The sequence below is a fragment of the Lathamus discolor genome, chromosome 4 (assembly GCF_037157495.1).
Source record: "Lathamus discolor isolate bLatDis1 chromosome 4, bLatDis1.hap1, whole genome shotgun sequence".
NCBI lineage: Eukaryota > Metazoa > Chordata > Aves > Psittaciformes > Psittacidae > Lathamus > Lathamus discolor.
Window position 1 is genome coordinate 6587842 of NC_088887.1, and position 24453 is coordinate 6612294.

Below are 24453 nucleotides of genomic sequence, written 5' to 3' on the forward strand. Positions count from 1 at the left end.
GGGAGTAACAGGACAGGGACCATTTTCTGCAAAAGCCAGTTAGTGAACAGCAGGTTTTACTTTTTCTTCTGCAGGCACTGCCAGCACAGTGTGACAACCAGCATACCCTCTGCTTTAAGATGACAATGGAAATCCAACCAGAGCAACCACAGATTTGAACCATTTTAATCTTTTTCCTTTTTTTTTACCATAAATAAAATATAGGCTCAAATATAGGATGTTAGTGATGCCTTTGGGAAGTCAGAGTAAGATGAGTTCAGGAATATGACAGAAAACAAAGAAGAAACACTGTGTGCATGGTTGGACTTGCACTAGCCTGAGGCTCAGTCCTACTCAATTTACTGTGGGGCTTTCCAACAGCCATTGGGAAATAGAAGATAATAGCTTGCAGCAAAGCTGGCCACCTTTTCACAAACAAATGCATTTCCAACCCAGCATGGGCTAGCTGATGTTCTGTGAGGACTCAGGGCTAATTTCCCAGCTGTATGTCTCACTGATGAGTGTTTAAAGAATTTATGCAAATCCACTTCAGGTAGTGAAGTGCTGGCAAACTGCTGTTCCTCATAAGACACACATGCCTGGTCTCCAACAGTGGCATTGTCAGGTTTTGGGTGATTTTGCTGATTACAATAATGAAACTTTGTTTTTAAACATTAGAAGTCAGAAGAAACAAAAAGTGAATCAGTGAAACCCTTGGCTTAGTTTGAACAATAAAGATTTTGTTTATCTTTAGTTATTACTAATTTTGATCATGAGGAATACAATTGCTCAGATACAAATATGTATAGAGTTATAAATAACTGCCTTTTTGCACCCACATGAACAAAATCCATGCAAAACAGGCAAAAAAATATCTTACCAAAGCAGTCGCTCTGAGATATCACTATGTGCAAGTGCCAGGTATCAGAGCCTGTTGTGCTGTAAAAGGTTAGGAGTCTGCAAGCAGTGACTTAGGACATACAGTTTTCCCGAGCAACCAAGATGGTATTCCCATGCAAATGATCAGGCTACTAAAAATGTCAGGCAACTGAGAGGACCCACTTTATATAAGCAGAAATGCAGCAGCGTTTCATGAAGGCTCACCATCACATCAGCAGGCTCTTTACGGGTGTGTCAAACACGTGCTTCATCCTCTCTCCCTGACAAGCTGTCTCTCCATGTGCAACAGATGCCTCCAAGTCTGTGGAGCTGCCAGGCAGCCATCCCTGGAGACTCAGAAAGGGAAAGGCAACTACCATGAGTGAAGAGGAGCACAAGGAGACTGAGGGGTGCCTTCCCAGGAGGCTGGTGGAGCTCTCCCAAAGGATGCACAAAATTCGGGCACTAGAACTGTGGGCTGAAAAAGCCCAAGGCAGGGCCCCAAGAGCACAGGGAGCAGATACCCATGGTGTGATACTCCTCCATGTTCAAGCTCCAGGCTGGGACCTGTAGAAGCAGTCCACTCACCAGAAGCTGTAGCAATGAGAACCCCTCAATGGCAAAACCCCTGTGATGTGACCTGTGACTTCTTTTGTATCTCCTGCCCAACATGAAGTCTCCTTTTAAACCTGTGTCCTCCAGTTGCCAAGTGGCTCTTAGGCTTCTCTGCCAATAGCCCCATATAGATGGTACTGAGGGACTTTGTTTCGGCAGCACTGTGGTCCCACTGAATTAATCTTGGCTGAAAATGTGTGGTGCTATAAATGCCTCAAGATATATTTCCAAATATTAGGCAGGATGAGTCACCTGAAACGTCCTTGGGCAAAACTTCTGAATTAGGAACTCAGAAAAAGCTGGACTGTCTCCTGACCTTGTGCACTAAGGACCTGGATAACTCAGACGTGAAATTGCCTTTCTACCCAGAATTTTAGGAGGACCTACCCTAATGGTCCTTTTGCAGTGATGAGAGGGGATCCTTTACTGAGCTTTCCAGGGACAAATTTTTGCTTCAGCTCTTAGACATTGGGCAATGCCTCCCTTGCAACAGTAGAGTCAAGCCTCAAGGTGATTATGTAGCAAGCATGACACTGCAGACATAATGCTGGGCTCCTTGGAAAACTGAACATGCAATCTCTATTAAGTTCCAGTATATGGGATGTGGTCCACTTATAACTCCCCAAACCATCAACAAAAATGGATAAAATATGTTATTACCACTGTAGAGGCAGGGAAACTGAAGTAGGCAGGAGGAAACCCACTGGGCTGCAGCTGGCAGTGGTGAAAGATGTAGGAGCACTCCCCACAAAGGAGACTGTAAGTGCTCATCAGTCACATTGGTCTAATGGGTAAGAAAGATAGGCATCTCCAAATCTGACTGTCCCACTGATAGCGGCAGTGGGGGCCATGGCCTGGACTGCACATCACACACAAAGCCTGTCGTGCAGGTTGACAGTAAAACCCTCATCCTGTACAAACGCTCTTGGCATTCCCCAGCAGGCAGTCTGGCTGCATAGCCCTGCCTCAAAGAAATGGCACTGAGCTCCTACTCACCCTTTCATAACATAGCGTATTCCGCATGGACCTCTCAGAGGAGCCCTAAGAATGAGTTTTGACCCCATCATCAGATGGCAAGGTGTTTCAGCATCTAATAATCCACCGAGACTGGGGCCTGGCAGTGTGTTTTCTTCCCTTTAGAGCCCTCCCGTGCACTGCATCTAGCACTGGCTACTGATCCAAGCAGAGGGATTGATTTTGTCCTTCTCCCCTTCGCCTTTTTTCAGGGCCAACTCACCAACTTGTTCCTTCTGGTGAAGAAGTTCCTTCACTGCACACCTGAGATGCCAGCTTCCCTTTGTCACCAACACCAACAGAGCCTTCTGCCAACGAGCCCTCTGGATAGATCACTGGAACTCTGCTTATTTTACCACTACATAGGAACAATAGGAAGTTCCTCTGGAAGCGATGGCACTGCACCTTCCTTAATCAGTATTTTGGTAGCAGCTCTTTTCACCCACAGAAAGCAGCTCAGGGTTCAAAATGAAGGCGTAGAAGAAGCATTACTGATCACAGCTTCAGTCTGGTCAGTGCTTCTATTATAAACCTGTATTTTTTCTCTCTAGGAATTTTTCCTTGAGCTGAAACCCAGCATAGCAGTCAGAACCACTACTGATCCTTACTGCTTTTACTGCTGCAGCTGAGATGCGTCTGGAAAACATACATTGTCTTGAATTACATCATAGATCCTTTCCTTTTTGAACCCTTCCACTATTACACTAGTTTGGGACTACATTGCTCAAACCTCCCTCCCCTCAGCTGTGCATACTTCTTGACTACCTAATGGTAGCTCTATTCTAGAGCTTAATAAAGAGCAATATTATAGCTACAAGGTGTTTAATACCACCTCTAGGAGTTCAGTGCTCTTTTTGACTCTCTTTTGGTCTCCGCAGGGCAGTATGAACCTTGGCAGAAAAGATCTCCCTTCCTAAATAACAGTTTTGCTGCATCACTGCTATGCACCTCCTGCTTTCTGCAGAGCTTCACTGATTTCGGCTCAGGAAAGGCAGCTGAAGCTTCACATCAGTAAGAATCCTCCTGAAGCAGGCTCCAGCAAACCCGGCCAGACTGCAGCACACCTACCAGGCCAGTGCATGGAGAGTGTCAGGAAGCTTTGATCCTCACCTAAAGTTACCTTGTAAAGTGAAACACCAGTTACGGATAATTTTTAAGAAAATCAGTGGGATTTGCTGTATACCATTGCTTTTCTGCAGTTCTAAACAGCCAGGGATATTGTCAGGAGCCAACATTTTCTGGGTTGCTCATGCTAGTCTGCCTGTGCTGCCCTCAGGGACACCAGTGGAGCAGGAATTGACTTGAGGAAGCCTGGAGAACGATGGTATTTCTGGGTTTGGTGGGAAAATTCTATTCAAAATAACAAAACCTGAATAGTTTTTTTTCTTCTCTCACTTTTCCATCTTTACTCCACTGTTTTCATTAGCAACTGGGATAAGGAGGAAAAAGGGAGGTGAAAAATAAACAAACAAAACTGTTTCTTTAATAGAAGGGCGAGAGGGTGCATCTGTTTCTGCCAAACAGAACTGAAATGTTGCATCTAACCAGAAAAGCTGTGAAAGTGGTTGTTGGGGAAAACTCTGTCAGACTGTTTTCCTGAGTATTTTGATCACCATCACCATTATCCTACCATGCCTTCAGCACTACCCCGCAGTGTTAGGAAATACTGATGATTCCTTCAGAACTCCTGGATCCAAAGACCTCAGTTCCTGAGACAGGGTCAGGCCATAAAAGCAGGAGGGTGTAAGCAGTGTCACGCAGGCAATCCCAGCTGTGGAGCTGGTGATTCACTTCTGCCCCTGGACTAATGACCACCCCTTCTTTGTCACATCCTGGCCTTTCACTGCCGCAGCATGCAAACAACAAGCAACTCTCAGGCAGTAAAATAATCCTCTGCCAGAAGAAGTCACCTCAAAATATCTATGCTTTCATCAAGTAACGCTCTGCCCAAGGGAGATGTCACACAAGCCCTGACTTTTCCTTTCCTCCAAGAATAAGGTATCAGGCAAGGACAAGCCAATGATAACAACATCATCAGCCCAAAACTGCTACGGACATCCCCCTGAAGGAAGCTCAGCTGCATGCTTTGCCCCAGGGCCTCAGGGCCACAGGCAATGGCCAGTACTCTCTGTAGAAAACTGCTTAAACTCAGTACCGATCAAAGCTGTGGCTGTCTAGACTCTAAGTCCAAGAAATATTTTTGCCCATTTGCTTCTGAACGAGGTCAAGATAACACACTGAGTGTCAGCTTCTCCCTCCATGAGGTCCCAGAGAAGAGATCTCTCACCACAGTATCACATCTTGCAGTTGTGTACCTGTGCACTACACACAGGGCATGTAAGAAGTGTCTATGAGCAGTATGTTACATGATCAGCAAGTCAGAACAATTTATCCCAAACAAATCTAGATGTAGCCACTGGACAGGTTTATCCAATGTTTAATAAAGCTGGTGCCAGATGCAATATAGGTCTGCTCAGAAAAGATAGAGATGCTGGTATTTGGAAGAGACTGTACTGTGAGAAAATATTATAGAAGTCCATAAGCTGTCAACTGAAGCTATTTGCTTGACTGCTATCAGAGCTGGGAGGGTACAGCCAGAGGTAACTCTGCTCTGAGACTGCTCTGCAGGCAAGAAAGACCTTTGCCATACTTGCCTGCCAATAGGGCAGCACTGTTGTCTGGAACAGATCTCACCTGTGACCCATCTGTAAAATTCATGTCTAAGAACAAGGAAACCAAAGCTTCATAGTTTCACTGATCTTAAAAAATGCACGGGATTAGGGGCTCAGTTTTCCTGCTTTGTTCGAGTTCTTTCTACAGTGAAGGGTCAAGGAATCCACGTAATTCCACAGAGTGAAGCAAACGGATGGGAAATAGGGTCTTGCTCTGTGCTGGGGAGGAGTTACACAACTGTAAAGGAAAAGCACTTTGACTTTGTTGACTTTGACTTTGGACAGAATGAGTGATTTATCATATTTCAAATTTTCATTTAGATTTGAGACAAGCAGATCTTGGCATATTACCTTCTCCCATGGGTATATCCCAGACTCACTCAGTCCTTGGTGTGAAGGACTATCCTGGAAAAAATTAGGCATGCTGAGGGGTGAGTCACTGCACTTGCTCCTTCAGATGATGGGATGTGTTCGGTCCCCATGGAAATTATGGAGAAATGCACCCTCCCTATTAATGGGTCAGGCAGAAGAGGCACCCCAGCCAGCTCTGAAAGACTGATACAGACATAACAGCACTGGTCTTTGCAATGTCTCTTGGACTCATTCAGCTTGTGGCCATGTTCTGTAGGCAGCTCCAGTCACTGCAGTAACTGGTGGACCATGTCATGAGCAAGAGGGAGCTGCCTCCCTGGAGCAGCTTGCAGCAAGACTAACACAACAACAGAAGGTGGGGATACCATGCTTGTGCCTGAGCAAAAACAAACTCACTGCTGATGGTTCAATGACACACAAAGAAAGGAAAGATTAGCCACACAAGGCACCTGTACGGAAATGGTCTTTCTCCACTGCATTCACCATGACACTGGTCTGTAAAACTAAAAGGCTGCTTGTAGAAACTGAGTTTGACTGGCCCTCATGCACTGAGGAGAACCACCAAGTAGTACGACAACTGCTTGCGCTTCCTTTGGCTTCAGGCCACAGAAGACTCTAAAGTAAATGAAAGCAAATTAGGAAGAACATGAATGTTCCGGCTGCCAGTGTGCTGTGTACAGGTTGCTTGACACAGAGAGGACAAAAGGAAACAGGGAGCAGAGTACTACAAGGTTAGCAGTTGCCATCTGCTGAGCATTTTGCAAGTGGCTGCCCCCACGGCTGGATCATTCTGTGAAGATGCTTGGAAAAAGGTGAGTGAGTTATCATCAGGAGAAAGCAGAGAAAAGACTAAGCAGCAGGTGAATGAGGCAGAGGAAGCTGAATTTATTTCATGGGGTAAAAAGCCTCTCAGCAGCAGTGGGAGTCTGGGAGGAGAGGTTTGGGTTAGGCAAAAACATCTGCAAGTGAGTAGGGGGCAAGCAGATGCACAGAAGAGGATGGAGTGAGGGGCAGCAGGAGAGCAGGGGAGGACAAATGCCTGACAAGGACCACACCAGAGATAGAAATCTTTCCTTTAGGGGTCACAAATCACTGTTACAGTGGCTGGATTAAGGGGACATGCCGTGTAAACAGAAGTGTTTTATCCAAAGAGCATACCTCTCTGCTAAGACAGGAGGCAATTTTTAACCTTGGCAGCTGCATCACTCTGTCTCCTGAACAAGACAGATGAAGCCTGATGGATACAGGGTTCAGCAATGCTAAGGGCTATTTCTTGTTTAGTTAAAGTTCCTGACTTATACAATGATAATAGGAGCCCAGGAAAGAGCTGCTCTGCCATCCTCCCTCTATAGGTCATAAGTTTAAGGCTTTAGTATTGTCATCTCTTTTTTTAAACACTGAAATACCCAGGCTGGACACCGTGTATCCTTCCCAGTGGCTGGCATTCTGCAGCAACAGCCTCATTTGTATTCTGTCTTTGATTTGAGAAAAAAAAACCCACCACACTCTGCATTGCCACAACTAAGCACTTCCCCACTGTGATACAGAGATTGCCAAACAGTCACACTAAATTCAACATGTTCCTGCTACCATATTTTATTCATACTGATGGTCTGCTTCACAGTGTGCTCCCAGACTTCTTTAAAATTTAAGCTCCAGACTTCTAACAAAATACATAAAGCAAAGTGAATACCTTTTCCTATGTAGCTGTAAAATGAAGCTGCCTCTCCTTCAAGACTGATCTATCAGATTTCAGGCTGGGTTGGTTTTCTTTTCCCCCCAGGCAGGGCTTGAGTATCTTCCTGTACAAAGCAGAAATTTGTGACTTCTTAAAGAGTTGTCTATAAAGTCCTGCTCCTTTTCCAGTTAAAAATTAATTTTGGGCTGTGGAGAAGTTTTGGACTGTATGATCCCACAAACGTGTGGCGTCCTGGAAGATTGTATTCATGAGTGGACCCCACCAGGACATGCAAAGTCCCTGACACCATAGCAGCCCTTGGGGCCCTGTGTTTCTTCATAAACCCCATACACCCCTTCTGTTGGGGTTTATAGTATACCCATATACTATAAACCTCATAACCTCTTCTGCTGGGGTTTATAGCCTCAGTGGCCACTCCTGGATGGATTTTTGCACAGTAGCCTTTTCCTCACACTCTGATTTTGTTTGTGAAAGGAAATTCTCCTAAACTGAGGTGGTAACTTCAAGTAAAGCATTGCAGGGAATCTGACAGCTTTGTGGGCCAGAGCCATTTTTTTGTAGGGCTCTCCTTCGCTATCAGCAAGCCCTGGATTTCACCTATGGGTCTGGGCAGAACTTACAGGAGCATCCTCCAGGTACAATAAAGGCTGTGTAACATTTGGCCCCAGGCTACATGAGCCACAGCACTCTGTCCCATATTAGATACTTCAGGGAGTGGGAAGTATCTGGGCTATACTAGACTCTTTCCACAGCCCATGAGGAAAGACAGGATCTCCAGAGAATGGCTAACATCCTCTTGCACATGTTTAAGGGTAGGAGAACTCACCATCTGAAACTCCCTCCACTGTGTCAGAGAGATGCAGGCAGTGTTCACAGTGGCCACCACTACTTTTCCAATGCTCAACCTGAATGAGGCAGATCTACCCGTTCTTTTGTGGGCACAGCAAAACGCCTGGGGAGAAATGAGGAGAACAGAAACATCAGCTGCTGGCAGTGATCTGCATGAGGAGCAGCAGCCCAGAAAAGGTGCCTCCCCTTACCCTGCATGGGAGGAAACTTGAATATTCTCTCACTGACTTTGTTAGCAACTGCTTTTTGAATTTTTACTGGCATGTGTTGAGTCCACCCTTGGTGCCACCTACACTCTCTATGGTCATGAGGTTGAGCAGGGCTCCGTGAGTGACAGTGCAGTCCAGGGATGGCAAGGAAAATAAACTGGGAGCCAAACAAGGTCATCAGGGCAGGTCCAATGGCAATAACCGCCTTCGGTCAGAGTCCAGTGATGTCCAAGCAAGGGCAAAGTGACAAGGAAGGTCTGAGGTCAAGCCTGGAACTTGAGCCACTGCAGTCCAAGGCTAGACACAACACACACTTGACACAGCGAAGGCAAGAGCTAAGGCCAAGGGGCTGAGCTTCAGTGTTACTGCAGGGCCAGTGGGTGATGGAGGTCCAGAGGAGGCTGGTCAGCTTGCTGCTGTGCTCTAGTTCCTGATAGCCATTGTGAGGGGAAGCCTGAGAACAGCCTTACCCCTTAAGCTAGTAAAGCACTTCTAACACTTAGCCATAACAGGATTTGCCCTCAGATATTCAGCTTTCTAATTACCACCATACTTTATTCTAGACCTCATTCCCTCCCACTCTTCAACGTTATGTGACTATTAATAGCCTCTCCTGCGAGGAGCTAAGAAAATGATATTACAAAATGCTCCAATCAATGACTTGCAAAGGAGTAGAGAAAAGATGCTCACTGCTAGTTTCTCTTCTCCCACCAGAGCCTTCCAGGCAGCACCAGCTCCCCAGCTCGGGCAGCTCAGCCACAGCAGTCATTCAGTGTGAGTCACAAATGTGATTTTGGCAGGAAAAGCTGAAACAGCAGAGGCCTTCTTGTCACCATCTCTGGACAAGCCCAGGAGAGGCAGAAATGGTTTGTTTAATGCCATCTCTCATTATTCCTGGCACTTTATGACTCATTAAATGTCCTAGTTTTGCAACTAACTCCTGCTGAGCTCAACATTTGATACGCATTTATGGGTGGCCTGTTGGCTGAAATAACGATTGGACTATTCATAACTCCCCTAACCATGCTAACTCCTTCCTTTGTGTGCCAGGCTTCCTTTAAACAACTGTAAGATAAAGATACTGGGGACTTCAGTTCTCAACACAAAATGAATGACATGTATCTGGACAATATTAACATAGCTACATGCTGCATTTAGACATGCTTGTTCTGAGCCAATAAACTTGTCCTTATACCTTTCATGCTGCTCTCCTTCTGTATTTTTACCATAAATGTATGTATGCAGATGAATGACTGCTACTGATTCACCTCAGAAGAAGGTCAGCAGCACACACATCAGTATTCATACACTTGAAATGACCCTTCTTGCCCATTACATGCGGGAATTAGAAGTAAAAGACCTCTGTTCAGAAACCTCCTTGTGATGTGAATGATCTTGTCAGCTTCTCCCTTGTTTTCCAGCTTGCTTTCTTTGCAAAAGGTCAGTGAGAATTCAGAACAGAGCCCAGCAACAATTGGGCCATCCTGACAACTGATGCAAACATGGCAACCACAAGCACTCAGCACAAGTTTGACAGACATAAGTATTTTTCAAGATGACAGCACTTTTAACCTCTGTCTTCTGAAAGCATCATGCACGATAACCTCAGAGATAGGTAGACAGGTCTGATTTAGGTAATTTTTCCTTTCATTCACTTAAAGCACGGTCACTTAACATGGCCACTCTGAAAAAATGTGACTTTGTGGACTTTGTGTATACAGCCAAACCAATCCAGCTAGTGTATATTTTGGAGCATGACTGAAAAGTCACCCACAAAATCACACAGGTCTAAACTGAAGGTTAGGGTCTTGGGTTACTTTAAACTCAAGGTGGAAGTTATTTGGAGCTTCAACCAAAGTGAGCCTGATCTCAGAGTAATTTTAATGGGAATGCTCTCAGAAATCCAGTGGTGTGTAGGACAGTATTCAAGATGGCTTTGTACTGGGTCTGGCCGTGATGGAGCTGACCTTCTTCACAGCAGCCTTGCAGCTGTGGCTAGGGTAGCATAAGTAACACACCAATGTTTTGGCTATTGCTAAGCAGCTCTCGCACAGTGTCAAGGCTTCCCCATATTCTGTAGGCTGGAGATAGGCAACAGGCTGGGAGGGGAGATAACTGGGACAGCTGACCCAAACAACCAAAGGGGTATCCTATACCATATGATGCCCATATGCTCAGAAATAAAAGCTGAGGGAAAAAAAGGATGATGAGAGGACATTTGTGATGATGTCACTTGTCTTCCCAAGCAACTGCTACATATACTGAGGCCCTGCTTCCCAAAGAGTAGCTGGACATCTGCCTGCTGATGGGATGTAGTGAATGAATTCCTCTTTTTGTTTTGCTTCTGTATGCAGCTTTTGCTTTTCTTTGTATTTATCTCACCCCATGAGCTTTTTCCATGTCATTGCCCTACCCCAGTCCTTCTGAGGAAGAGGACGTAGAGAGTAGCTGGGTGGATGCCTGGCAGCCAGTCAAGGCCATCCTGCCACAGGGCTCTGGGCAAAGATTAATTTTCTTGACTGGTTCTATCTTGATGACTGCTGTTCACAAAGAGGTGATGTAAACTTCAAGGTCATTTTTTGTATGAGAATGGTCAATTTGATTCAATACTGAACCCCCCAAAACATTCAATAACCTTCAGTCCTGATTAAAAAGAAGAAAAACACTTGGGGTCTTACCTTATAAGTCTCAGTGTTGGAGCCCACAAGGACATGGTTTTATGACCAGCTTATTGTAGTCCAAATCTGTGTTGCCCTAGTGAGAGTGGCCTCACTCTCACTGGTGCCTGTTTTATATTCCTTCTGCTTGTCTTAAGTCAACACTAGCAGTTGGGAGAAGAGTCAAAGGAGCTTCATGATCTGGCTGGCAAAAAGAAGAATAAGAAGGGTCTTATTTGCTCTCTCAAACCCTTTTGTTTCACAGGTGGTTTGCAGTAGCAGCCAGGCTGTGTTCATCCTGCCATAGCGTGGCCCACAAGGAGCAGATGACGCAGGAGATCTGCACAGGAGTCCAGTTTGTCACCACAACGTTTCTCACTGTGTGCAGCAGTTCCTGTCAGCAGGGAATAAAACAATCACTGATTTCAGTTGAGTGCCTTGACTGCAGTATTCCTGTCTTTGTCCTGCATTGCTTTATGCAAGGTTTAGACACTGACTACTGGCGTGTCAGGCTTCTGCTAAATCATGGTGTTTTAGAGATATGGCTGTTATGAAACGAATAAAATGCACAAAATCACCTCTGGAGGAGTGAAAACAACTGATTGCAATGCACAGGCTTGAGTGTCAGAGAACACGCTTCTCTGGAAGGAATCTTGTTATTTTCTTACCCCATGAAACAAGTGACCCCATCTCCCAGAAAAGACTCCCTGTGAGGAACTAGATCCTTTGGGAGGGAGGATGAGTTAGTAATTAGAGACAAAATACAAAGGTGTTTTCAGCGTCGTGTCTGGCTGCTCAGTTTCTAATACAGCACGTTACTTGTTAATGGAAATACAGCTTTGCACCTTCTGCTTTGCTCCCAGGAGGATTAATTTCAACACTGTTTGCATGCCAAGCGTGCACGCTCACAGCTGAGAGCTTCAGGGACAGGGAGAAGGTACAGCCTGGACGTGCACAGCTAAGATTGCAAAGAGTCGGCAACAGGCCTTGTGAGCTGAACACCACAAGAGCATCTTTGCTCATTCCCACAGGAACTGTCCCACGCCATTACAGACACATCTCAGGACACAGCACACTGGGGCTGTTTCAAAGTCCTTTGGGAGAGCTGCAGGGACAGGAGTTTTCTGTTCCACTCTGTGATGGCGCAAAGAGGGGAACATCACCCAACTCCCACGGAGCATCTATCTCTTCCCAGTACACGAATCCAACCTGCACCCGTGCTCCTGCTGGGAATCTCTCTGCTCCTACACTGCATGTGCCATTTATTAAGAAATAAGAAAGAGCAGGGAGGATCAGCTTTTAAAGAAGCAGGCCATGCACATGCAGGGAAACACAGGCTGCCAAGTCTTTGGGAACCCTCAGAGATGGAAGTACCACAGGAGAGCCACATGGCAGTGCTGCTGGTATGTGTACTGTGCTGCTAAAGTAGCTCTCCACATGCCACTTAGGGAGAGAGGCAATCATGGAGCTGGAGACACAGATCACACTAAATCCAGGACCCACTATCCCAAGCTGAAAGCCCTGGGAAACAAAGCAACAGGGCATGTAAGCACTTCCGCGGGAGCTGACTGTGAATGAAGCAGCTTGGTTTTCACTTGGATTTGCAGCTGCTTGTTTGTGAAGAAAATGAGGATGGAAAAGCTGGAGAAACACCAGGAGATTGCTCCTGAGAGGACTGTGGGCTTGGATCTAAGAGAGGAAAAAGCACCTCCTGCTGTGGGGGTCTGCTCAGGGATGTCCAACTTGTCTTTCATCCTGCTAGACACAAGTCACAAAGTCCCAGCTCCCAATTAGCTGCTCAGACCAAAAGGAGATTATCTATTTTCCTAGTGCTCAGGTAAAAGACAAGTGAAATCATAAGATGCAAGGCAGAGCTTCTGCTCCATTATTCAGTGCCAAAGCACAGCATCTTAAATAAAGCCAGCAATATTACTTTGTGTGTGCTTAGGAGCAAGCTGTAATCCCTCATCCAACATTACCCGAGTCTGTAGAGTTACCTCAGGGTAAATGGGGCCATAACTATATATACACAGCCATTAACTTACCTGGTTCCAATCAGAATAGCTGCTGTCATTGCTTTGTATACTGAAAGAAGAAAAGAACAGCAGAAAACTTGTTTTACTGTCAAGTTTGTTTCAGAAAGACAACTGGTGTCTATGATTTACATCTCTGGACATCAAAGCTCTTAATACCGATGAGACAGAAATATCCCAAAGCCAAAACCGTAAGGCCAGAACTGGCTTTCTTCACCTCGTGCTCATCATCAGAGGATGATTTCTGAACCTACCCATACAGTTTGTCAGTGTGGGGAGCCACCACTGGGTAACCCTGAAGGTCCTCTGGTGGCTCATCCAATGAGCTCAGCCTCGGTTAACTCATGAAAGAGGTGATTTCATAGAATCCCAGCCTGGTTTGGGTTGAAGGGACCTTAAAGCTCATCCGGTTCCAACCCCTGCCACAGGCAGGGACATCTTCCACTAGAGCAGGTTGTTCCAAGCCCCTGTGTCCAACCTGGCCTTGAGCACTGCCAGGGATGGGGCAGCCACAGCTCCTCTGGGCACCCTGTGCCAGTGCCTCAGCACCCTCACAGGGAAGAGCTTCTGCCTCAGAGCTCATCTCAGCCTCCCCTCTGGCAGGTTAAAGCCATTTCCCTTGTCCTGTCCCTACAGGCCCTTGTCCAGAGGCCCTTTCCAGGTTTCCTTTAAGCTGCTCTAAGGTCTTCCCTTAAGGACCCTTCCCTTCTCCAGGTTGAACCAGCCCAGCTGAGAGATCGAGTATTTTGTGCCGCTGTGCAGGGTTTGAGGCTGTGACAGAGACCGCAGTGATGACCACGCCGCCCTCCCCGGGGCTGCACAACACCCCTTCACACCTCAGCTCTGCCCCGGCGCCCCTGCTCCTCGCAAAGCGGAGGGCCCCGGCCGGGCTCGGGAGGGATCCCACCTCCCGCCGCGCCCCGCCGCCGGCCGCCCCAGACACGGCTCAGGGGGTGACCACCGCCCCAGGCCGCCAGGGGGCGGTGTCGGCCGCGCAGGCCGGGCGGGGAGAGGCTGGTCTGTCCCGTCGGCCGGCGCCGTGTGCCCAAGATGGCGTCGGAGGCTCCCCGGAGCGCCGCCGAGCGCTACGGGTCCAGCCGCTTCGTCTCGCTGCCGGCCGAGCTCGACCGCAGCACCTTCGACGTGCCGCCGGAGAGCCGCCGTGCTGAGGCCGAGCGCTTAGCTATCCGCGCCCGGCTCAAGCGGCAGTACCAGCTGCAGCTGAACAACCCCAACCCTCCGCCCGTCATCGTGAGTGGGGACGGGGCCGCGGGGACAGGGGAACGGGGGGACTTGGCCGCAGCACCCGGTGTCCCGGAGCGGGGCCAGGGCCTGGTGCCGTGCGGGCGGGGCGCTGCCCTGTGCTCCCCGTGACCTTGGTGTCCTTCCCGGCCTGGGTTTGCAGGCCGCAGCGGCGGGTGAAGGGGCTGCGGGAGGTGAGCCGGGGCCCTGAGGCCTCACTGTGGGGTTTGTTTCCAACCCAGGAAAACCCTGCCCTGACCCGCTGGACCTACGCCAGGACGCACAACGTGTACCCTACCTTCAGCCCGACACCGAAGACGTCCTTCCTAGGGCTCGTTTTTGGCCTAGGCCCTCTCCTCTTCTGGGCTGCCGTCTTCAAGCTTGAAAGGGTGAGTTGGCAACGGGGAATGTCAGTGAACGGCCCAGTGTAAAGGGAAGAGCTGCCTGGAGACTGAATGGGTGGAATCATCTTGCATCTGAGAATGATTAATACCGTTAAAGTAATGAGGGAGGGAAGGCTGCTGCTGAGCCTGCTGTCTCAAAGCCTCCTACCTGGTTGCAAAGTCCTGTTGTGCTGAGAGCCCTCTGTTGTACCCTGGGGTATGGCCAGTCACAGGTTCCCTGATTAAGATATTTTGCTACAATAAAGCTCTCTCTAGCGCTGACAGTACAAATTAATCATAAAAGACCATTATTTTCAGCTGTTGACATGCAGTAGCGACGCTTTCTAAAATAAATAGAGAGCTTATGGATGACAGAGCTCGCAGTGTCTGTGAATGCTTGACCATTTCTCTAAACTCATGAAGCAAATGGGGAGGAGTACTTGTGCTGATTACAGTGCCTCATCTCAGCAGGATGGTTAAGATGTTGGAAGGTTTATATCACTGGTCTAACTCCTGGAATGCAGACTTCAGAATCTGAGCAATTCTGAAAAAACTCAGCTGTATACATACCTAAGAAAGCGCTGTGTAATGGGCAGACAGTGGCTGTTTTCACTAGTGAATCTGTGGCTATTTCACTCTTTTGCACAAAAGTAGCATTTTTAGATCAAGTCATAAACCAGAAAGCACAAACATCAATTAAAACGAATAGAATGTTTGTAGGGAATGTTGTTTGCTAGGATGGATCAAAAATGCAGGTTTTAGGAAACACACTGAGCATGTTGATAGAAATGTTATTGAGACTTCAGCATCTCCACAGTATTTTGTCATGCTGGTTTGGTTTTGTGTGTGAAGCCACAATTGGGCTTAGCCACCAAGTGTGGCTTAGCATTTGAGTGCTTGACAATAAACCTGTGTGGGTGAAATCCAGACATAATTGCCTGGGAATATTCAAGATGAACTCTTCAATCTAGTCCCTAGACAAATTTGTTTTCCTTTATTCCAGTTCCTTTACTGATGTTTGGGGGTTTTTGTGATGGTATGTACAGTATCTGCAGTGTCTGTGTATTGTAACAATACTTGTCGGCAAGGTGTATGTCTGCAGGGTGAAATACAAATGGGCTGAACATTAACACAGGCATATTTGGGCAAGTTACTACAAAGTTTCTTCGTAACTGGATTGTTCAGCCAGAAGGAGGAGGTAAAGACTACATATAAATTCACTGCGACACAACTAGTTAGGTGAAAAATACATTGAAGGAATTGGTCTCTGCTGGCCTGTGAAAGTGGCTGGATTTGCAGAGATGTCAATCTGAGCACATCATCTGTAGCTCAGAAGCTAGGTGAAGCTAAATGCCTTGTCCTTTTTCACTTTTTAACCTCATCAGCTGTTAAGTTTGTGGTTATAGGATCATTTAGACAGGAAACGACCCTTAAGCCATCTTCCTGTAGTCCATGCTGAAATACTAGAACTGCTTTTCTCTTATCCCAGGCTGATTGAAACTTCTTTAATAGGATGATGATGAATGTTCTTTCTTCCACAGGATCACAAAGAGAAGCTTATCAAAGAAGGTAAATACGAGAGACCGTACAGTTTATTTTAAGCTCCTGGAACTGCAGTGCTGCTGAAGGCATATAAATAAAATAAGATGTGTTGTTACGTGCTGATGTTTCTCCTTCATAAGAATAAATCTTAACAGCTTGTTGGTTGTCTTGCATCTGTAACAGCTACGGAAAGTGCAGAAATGCAGGATCTGTATATCTAACATGCATAGATACAGAGTGCCCTGAACAATACCACTGTACTCCTTTGGTCTACATAGAGAGGCCTCTTAAACTGTGGAAGTTGCTGCAGTCAGAACATCACAGGCTGAAATGTTAAGCAGGCCCAGAGCAGCTCCTCCAGAACTGCTGCTTGTTTACTAGGTATGTATTCTTGGCATCTGTTTAACTCTGTAGTTTGCCCTAATCGGATAATAGGCAAGTTCTGTGATAATCTTTAAAAACTTCAGGAGCCTGCCTGACTGCTCTTAATAAGTTCTTCTTTTCCCTAATAAAATGCAAGCCTAAACCATGTCTTTCTTGCAGTAAACTTTGGGATAAAATTATCATACCAGACTTGGAAATAACAAGCTGGATGATGTCATGCTCTAGGTGACTGGCATTTCCACTGTCATTCCTGTGAGTGGGAGACAAGTAATGATAAGGATTTTTATTTTTGACACTGATTCACTACAGAAGAATTCCATTTCATCCCTGAAAATGGGCCATGATTAAAAAACACAAGCATAGCTAAACCTTGTGCCCACAAAGGTGCCTCCTCTGCTTCTTTTTATAAGAACACAAGTTGTTTCTGCCTAAGTCAACTGGTACAAGGGGCTTTGGAATTGTTACTGTCAAAGTACTGCAAGGAAAAGATTTTTAATCCAGACTTTTCACGTGGCCTGTAGGTGCCATCAAGGATCCAACCAACCAGCCTTCATCAGACATTGCACAGGTTTCTTCTCTGATGTTGAGGTCAATGCCAAGATCTCAGTCTGATGCAAAAGTTGAAACCTTCCCTCTGTCTGCTGGGAAAGCAGCCTGTGTGAAGTCAGCAAAAGCAGCTCTACCACGTCCCTTTGCTGTATGATTAAGATGTTGATAACTGGCTGTTCGCAGTCCCTCTCCATCAGAATGTGTTGATGAGTTTTTTCATGTAACCACAAAATGCTTGAGATGGGAAGGGACTTTTTGGGCGTTACCTGGTCCAACACCCTGCTTAACCAGAGACCCCTAAAGCAGGTTGCCCAGGACCGTGTGCAAATGGCTTTTGAGTATCTCCAAGGGTGGAAAGTATGCAACCTTTCTGTGCAGCCTGTGCTGGTGCTTGGTTACCCTCACAGTAAAAAAAGGAGGTTTTGTTTCTTTGTTTCCTGCTGTAGCTCTTCCCTTTCCTGTCTGGCACATCAGATGCTCAAGACTGTGAGGAGCTTGGGACTAAGGTGTTGCAGCAGCTGTACAAGGCCATGGCCTGCTTTTGCAGTCCCATGTGTGCTCCCAGCAGCCCTCTTATATCTGTCCTAGTGGCTTTTTCTTCTGCTCACTTAACTAAAGCAAACCCAGATTGTTCTCTCTGCAGAACAGCTTCTAAAAGACTGTCACAAATGATATTACAAGTTTCCGCTGTGGGTCAGTGCGGAGAGGCATCAGTGCATGGAGAAAGCGGCATTTAGGGAAAGAAATAATTGCTTGTCTGAGCATGCTAAATTAACTATCTTCCTGCTGCCACAAAATAATTTGATCTCCCAGGACCCATTTCCTCAGCTAATTGGAACTTGAGTTGCCACACATGTAAACTCTCCCTCGCAGCTGTATTTGTTTCAGGCCAGCTGAGCAAATGGTTCAGGATGGGTTATAGATGAGTGCAGTGCCTCTAGTCATTTAGGCCAGCCTCGGATTGATGCTTGTGGCACCTGCCACAGCCCTTCCCTTTGCCATCGCAAGTGTCTGATGCTATGTCCCTGCAGATTTGAGTGTGGTGCTTGGGGAAAGGCTGCCCTACTTTTCTCTCTTGTTCTTTGCAGAACTCTCCAAGCTGCTTTTCTTGCAAGGAACAAATGTGTGATGCTACTGGAGGTGGGGTTGGTTGAGGCAGTGGTGCAGAGTGTGTAGAGGAAGGAGAGGGGAGTTTCCCTTCAGAAATGTAGGGTGAAGACAGGAGAGTGAATGTGCCTCGTGGAATTTTACCCTTGACTTGATGTGTTACCAACCGTGTCTGCTTCAGTGATGAGCGCATAGCAAGAGAAACTCGAGCCTGCAGGTCACTGGATGATAATTTAGGTCCCAAACAAGAAACAAGCTTTACCCCACTGCATGTGAAATATTCAGACCTCATTTAGCCCTGGATCAGTCTGATTAGATCAACTTCTCCAGCAAATTGATTCTTCTGGATGTTCTTTTCTGAGCTGCCTATTTTAGAGTAAACATCTCCCTGCAGATTTTATATTATAATACTTTGCTCAAAGCTGATACACCACCACCCCCCCCACCCCCCCCCCCAAGGATCTGGTGCAGATCCAAAACTGATGATGGGTATAACTGAAGTTAGGAGTTGCAGCTCTGCATTTCTTTCTCTTTTGGGAAACTGAGCATTGTTTGTCTTGGGAAGTAAGAAACATAGATTCTGGTGGCACCAAGCTTATTAACTCTTTACATGGGTATGTGCTAAAGTGTAGGTGTGAGGTTTGGGGTGCCTGGGCCGTGCTCCTGGTTCCCACTGTACTTGGGGCTTCACTTTCTGCATTGACCCTGTGGAACTTGCCACCTGGGGGTAAGGCTTGCATACTCCGGTGAATGTTGAGGTCCTTCATGATGTTGTCTGCACTTGGGCTTTCTTCAAGGTGCCAGGAACAAATGGCTGGACTGGCCAGACAAGCCCTTTCACATTTGCTGTGCTGCAAATCAGCACTTTGAGTAGGGAGAGATACTTGACAAGTACTGACAAACAAGTCAATGTTGAAGGATGGCTGGAGCGTGGGATTGGAAAGGAAACTTTCCCTCAGCAGTGAAGTGTTTTGGATTCTCCCACCTTTTCTAATTTGCAGTCTACTTTTCTGACAATCAAAGTCTTCCCTTGGCAGCTCTCCACAGATCAGCAGGTTGAAGTGGCCTGCTGTAATAGGAGGCTTAGGTATGGTAGGGCCTTCAGCTCTGTAAAGCTCTCTCCTACAGACAGCATAAAATGCTTTGCAGATCCCTAGCTGCTCCCTGTGGAACACACATCATATTTTCAGGAGGCCCTGTGGACGGGGCTGGCTGTCTCCTCGTGTCCACACAAGGTACAGCATTCACACCAACTGCATGTGGTGAGAGCTGTGCAAGTGCTGCAGCTTCAGCGTGTTCACCAGGAAAGCTTTAATGGGATACTTGAAAGTTAAGAATAACGGTGCGTTTTTTATTGCACTTCCCAAGTTAAATAGGGATCATCATTTTCGTGGTTCAGTGGCTGCTGGAAATGCCATTCTGTGCCGGAGTCAACCATGCCACCCCACATAGGTATGCTGGATTTCTCTGCCTTCACTCACATATTGCAAGCAACAAATATTTCTCTTTACTTGCACTTAGAGTTAAAATGGCTTTTCAGAGGTTCCCAGCACTTGTAGTAGTTTTTATCTAGGCGTTTGGAAGTCTGGAGGCCCCATTTGGTGATGGCAAGGCTTAGGGATGATTCAAACATGAAGGCCTGTTGGGAAGAGGGAAGGTAGGTTAGGCCAAGGGAGCGGGAGTTTAAATCCAGGCAGGGTGGCTTTGCTCTACCACAAATAGCTTGATTCAGCCCAGGGAGAGAAAGCTGTTTGGAGCTGGCATTGCAATGCCGGTATTAACCAGATCCCAGGAGTGACTTTGGACTCCCCTCATGCCCAGGAAAGCCAGGTTGTTCCAAAAGCCCTATTTCAAGGTCTGTTGATCATCATCATTAGGTTTTTAGGGGGTGGAGAAAGGAGGACAGTCAGGGGTTTCACTTCTTTGTCCATAGCCTAAGACAAAACTTAAGCAGCATGAGAATTCCCAGCTTCCTGCTTAGGCAACAAACAATATATGTGGGCAGATGGGCAAAGCTGCTGCCATCCCATGTCTCCGAGGGAGCTCCTGGGAGCTGAATGCTGCAGCAGTTTTGTCCAAGTACTTGCCATGCTGTACTCAAAATCATACTAGCTCCACTGGCTCCTTACCATGGTCCCTTCTGCAACCCTCTCAGGCTCCAGCTTGGCTTTGCTCGCCTTCTCAAAACACTCAGCATCTGGCCCGTGAGGAGTCATCATGCTGTGCAAGCTGGCCCCTCCAGGCTGGAAACCTTCCTCCTTTGCTTCGTAGTGGCCTTTGATGAGCCCCATGAACTCACTCATGCAGTTCCCTGCAGGAGGCAGAGAGAAGAGGTTGCAACACAACGTGTCTGGGAGGCATCACAGCTGGGCTGTGAGCTCTTTAAAACCCACAAGCTAAGCTGGGCTGGGTAGAATGGAGGTTCTTAAGCAGGGTACCACATGAGAGGACATCTGGGATCCTACAGGCAATGCTTGTAAAGCTGTACAGGTTTTATTCCACTCTTAATTATCTGGATTCAGAAACACAGCTGCCTAATGAAGGTTCCTTGATGGTACTCTTGTACTTTCCCTACCACCTCAAGCTATGTAAGTACTACACCTGCATACGGGCTGCCCGGTGTAACCTGGTATTTAGAGACTTGAATTAGAGATCTTAAAGCGCTGCAAACGAAGGTCTGTACAATCATCCCTGTGTTACAGGCACAAACTGCAGGGCCAACAGTCTGGCAAGAGAGCCGGGTTGCAGGATATAAGCATGGAATCATTTTGTTTTATACTCTTTTACCCCCTCTAGTCCAGCCAACCCCTTCAGTGCCTTATGCTTTTGTTTCATGTTATCTGTTTCTCAAGAGACACTGTATGCCCAGAGACAAGGAGCCAAATGCTGTCCTTCCCTGAGGAAGAATACTTTAAGTAGACCCTCTGAAACCACTAACTTAGGTGACAATGGCTATATCTAATAATTCAGTACTGAGTTATATTCCCTGTATGTGAAATACTGTAACAACTGCCATCCCAACTGCTTTTCACCTTTAGTAGACCTGATGTGACTAAACAATACGGCAGCATTCTGCTTAGTGGTCAGTTTTTGCAAAACCAGGACATGCTTCTGTAGCTATGTTATCTCTAGCTCTTTTTAACCACTAGTTGCTTTGTTAAATACAATCCAGGTCTGAAATGTTTAACAACAAAACTAATTTAGCTCAAAGCAGAATTGGCCTGCATATGTATGCAAACATTCATTAATTTTCATCCCAAGTTGTCAGTGTCTCATTAAGACTGGCTTGTTACAGGCTTTTCATTAATGCTTGGCATTCAGGCTGCTGTGTAGGCCCCAAGACCTGAATTGCCAATGCTTCTGTGACAGGACTCATAACATCACTTAGAAAGCATGGGCAGGTGGGTAGGAAACGAGGCTGGGACTTCAGAGATGAGCTGAGTGTCTTGTTCATTCCTACATGACCCCCAACAACTTAGGTGTGCTCCTTTCCCTATCGGTGAAATCACCTTGTCTACTACAAGCAGGATGTTGTGACATTAGAATCCCTTAGTGGCCATTAGATATTAGGTCTAGCCTTGAGAGAATCGCACAAGTATTCTTGCAGACACAGATGCAATACATGCCCACGGGATAAAAACCGCATAATTTTTCAATGTGTGATCCTAAGCCCCTAGGAGTACCTCACAGCTTCCAAGGAGGTAGAAAGGTGACCAAGAGAAGTCAGTAGTTATGAGCTGCACCACCTTTGCATGAGAAATTGTTGCAGTGTCTGGGGGGAATATATTTGGCCCACCATTGCCATATTTACACTTGGGGCAAAGGTAATGCAAGACAGAAAATGAGCTGCTCTGTCTTGTTCTGCCTCTCTTAATGGTACCAGATTTTCATCGCAGCACTAATTTTAGAGGGAACAAACACGTGCAGTGTCTTGATAATTGACTGTTGTCTGACTGTTGACTGTTAGCAGACTGATGTCTGCCTTACCCACTTAAGCTTTGCTGCTGCATGGCTGGGATAGAGCAGACAACCAACCTGCCCATCATTAATTTAGTGCTCAAGCCTATGGTTGAGGTAGTGCGGTCAAGTGAGCAGCTGTGGTAGCTTTCTGCACGGGTACTCTTAGGTCGCAACATGGAGAAGAGAATGAGACTTAATTCATCTGTCTTTTACCAAAGACAAAGCAAGGTTGAACAACTTCATGGTTGTTACGGCTCACAATGCATCCATGGAAGGTTAGCAAAGCTCTGCCAATAAGCAGCAACTTAATCCTGATTAACAGGCAGCATGTCTCACCTCCGAGGGTCTAATAAAAGTGACTTTGCACTATCCCAGCATGTCGGGAGACATGTTTCCATGTCACGGTCATTACTGCGAATGAAAGCAGAATGATGAGGCAAGACTTTGCCTGTGAGATTTACTCCGATGGTTGCACAGCTGCCTGCTATGCTTGCAAGTGACACTAATTCTGCCAGCCCCCAAGATGCGTGGAAATATATCTAAGTAGCAGGAGAAGCTGGCTATTAAACTGTGCTTAGTTAGTGTGCAGAAAGCCCCTCAGCACTTCAAAGTGACCATAGTGTGACCTTGATAGCTTCTGAGATGGGGCAGACAGAATGGATGCAGGATGGGTGAGCTTTCCCCCTCAGTCTCACAGAGCAGGGTGCCTCATCGCCACCCTGAAGGGCAGTCCTTTTGTGCAGAACTGGATTTCTGCTATCCATTCAATGCAACAAGTGGCCATGCTCTGCCAAAATGGAACCAAAAACTGCCACCAAAAAGAAACAGCTTTGGTGATGGCAACCAAATCCCCAAAACATCAACCACCTTTCTGCCTGAGAAGGAGCCCAGTTCCTGATCTCTGGCTTCTTAAATGCCAGAGGTACCTTTATCACTGTGCAGGTCGTGAAGAAGGGCTCAGGAGAGCCTATTCACTCCTTTGCTGTAATTCTGATCTCACCCTATATGTGGGCTTGGGCAGCTCTAAATCCCTCTGTGCTTCTCACCATTTGTGACAGCATATTCCCCTTTCTCCTGTTCTTTATCTCTGTACTCTAATGAGATTAAGTAATTCATGGCTGGATGACAGGACAGTTGCTGATGAATTTGTGCAATGCCAAGTTCAATCCGCACCCAGCCTCCATGGGAGCCCCTTGAGTACACATGCATCTATCTATGCAGACACAACCAGCCTGTCTCCTCTGAGTTTTCCTAAGATGCTCTAAATAGGAACATCTTTGGGTTTGTTCATTTTCCAGGGAGGAGTGGCTGACTCCTAGAAGCTGACTCTAATGGTGCCAAGGGCAACGAATCAGACTGCTTGTTCCCTGCGCATGCTCTCAAATCAGTGAAGGCTTGTTTCTGTCTCTGCAGTCCTATAGGCAAGCACAACCAACAAAGAGCAGACGTACGGTGGTAGTACGGCGGCCGGAAGGTGTTGTTAGCTACCCCCCATCGCGGGGGGAATATGACAAAGTCAGCGAGTGCCACTCCAAGACGGGTCGACTTGGCTGTCAGGACAGTGAAGATAGAAGGATCCTGAAAAAAGCAAGGCAAAAAGCATGAAACAGAGCAGGGCTCCGAGCTGTCTGCTCAGGTCACCCAGCCAGCAGAGCCTGCTTAATACAGCTTCTCCCTTGCCTAAACACTTCTTACAACCTACAGATGGTGGTGTGGGTGGGATTTGTGATAGCACCCAGCATTTTGATCCCATTCTGAAAATGGGGGATGGGACTGGATGGTTCTTCCTTTGAGCAGCTTTGGAGAGCCTTCCCCACCCTGGCCATAACGCCCTTGGAGCCAGCGACACAGATGTAGGGGAGGGACAGCCCTGCAAGACGGGTGCTGTAATTCCAGGAGCGGCCTTCAGCACTCCTGCTACCATGAAATTGCACCTCTTCCTTAGCTGGTTCCAGAGGACAGGAACATCTTTAGCCACAAACCCCATTAATTTACAAGCAGGGAGAAGAAATTTGATGAGAAATTGGGCCTTGCTTCAAAGATTTCTGAAGTCTCTAGTCCAGTAAAGTGAAGTTCTGGGCTTTGATCCCCAAACCATCAGGTTCTCCTGGAGTTTATACAATACTTTCCATTGGTTTTCTCACTAGAATTGCTCCAGTCTCCTTGCACACCCACTTACAGAAGCAGTGCCAAGAGATGGCATCGCTGCAGGCACCTCTCCCACTGGGCTGGTTTCCTTTTTAGAAGAGCTGCTCACATTAGTTTTGGCTTTAGTTATTTTCTGTAAGACCCAGAAATGGTTGCAGTG

The 24453-nt window shown here is 46.8% G+C and overlaps 2 protein-coding genes and 1 long non-coding RNA gene across 5 annotated transcripts in view; 1 reads left to right on the forward strand and 2 right to left on the reverse strand.

The window, feature by feature from the left end:
• Positions 1–13032, reverse strand: part of LOC136012541 (uncharacterized) — a 28334-nt gene extending 15302 nt beyond the window's left edge. Inside the window, exons 1-5 of one of the 2 annotated variants that reach the window (XR_010611799.1) lie at positions 12991–13032; positions 10967–11339; positions 8057–8182; positions 7225–7333; positions 1084–1205 (exon numbers count right to left, since the gene is read on the reverse strand). This is a non-coding gene — a long non-coding RNA (uncharacterized LOC136012541). The remainder of the gene's footprint in view (positions 1–1083; positions 1206–7224; positions 7334–8056; positions 8183–10966; positions 11340–12990) is intronic. The other variant, XR_010611800.1, reaches the window with a different exon arrangement.
• A 951-nt stretch (positions 13033–13983) lies between these two features.
• Positions 13984–16304, forward strand: NDUFB4 (NADH:ubiquinone oxidoreductase subunit B4). The gene is made up of 3 exons (XM_065676120.1): positions 13984–14229; positions 14463–14609; positions 16145–16304. The coding sequence occupies exons 1-3, from the start codon at positions 14029–14031 to the stop codon at positions 16202–16204; spliced, it is 408 nt and encodes a 135-aa protein (XP_065532192.1). The 5' UTR covers positions 13984–14028; the 3' UTR covers positions 16205–16304.
• Positions 16305–19515: 3211 nt separating this feature from the next.
• The window catches only part of HGD (homogentisate 1,2-dioxygenase), a 36968-nt gene continuing 32030 nt past the window's right edge, over positions 19516–24453 (reverse strand). For both annotated transcript variants that reach the window (XM_065676121.1, XM_065676122.1), the window contains 3 exons: positions 23597–23723; positions 20315–20496; positions 19516–19824 (listed from right to left, as the gene is read on the reverse strand). In XM_065676121.1, coding sequence (XP_065532193.1) covers positions 19693–19824; positions 20315–20496; positions 23597–23723 — 441 coding nt within the window. In that variant the 3' untranslated portion in view covers positions 19516–19692. The remainder of the gene's footprint in view (positions 19825–20314; positions 20497–23596; positions 23724–24453) is intronic.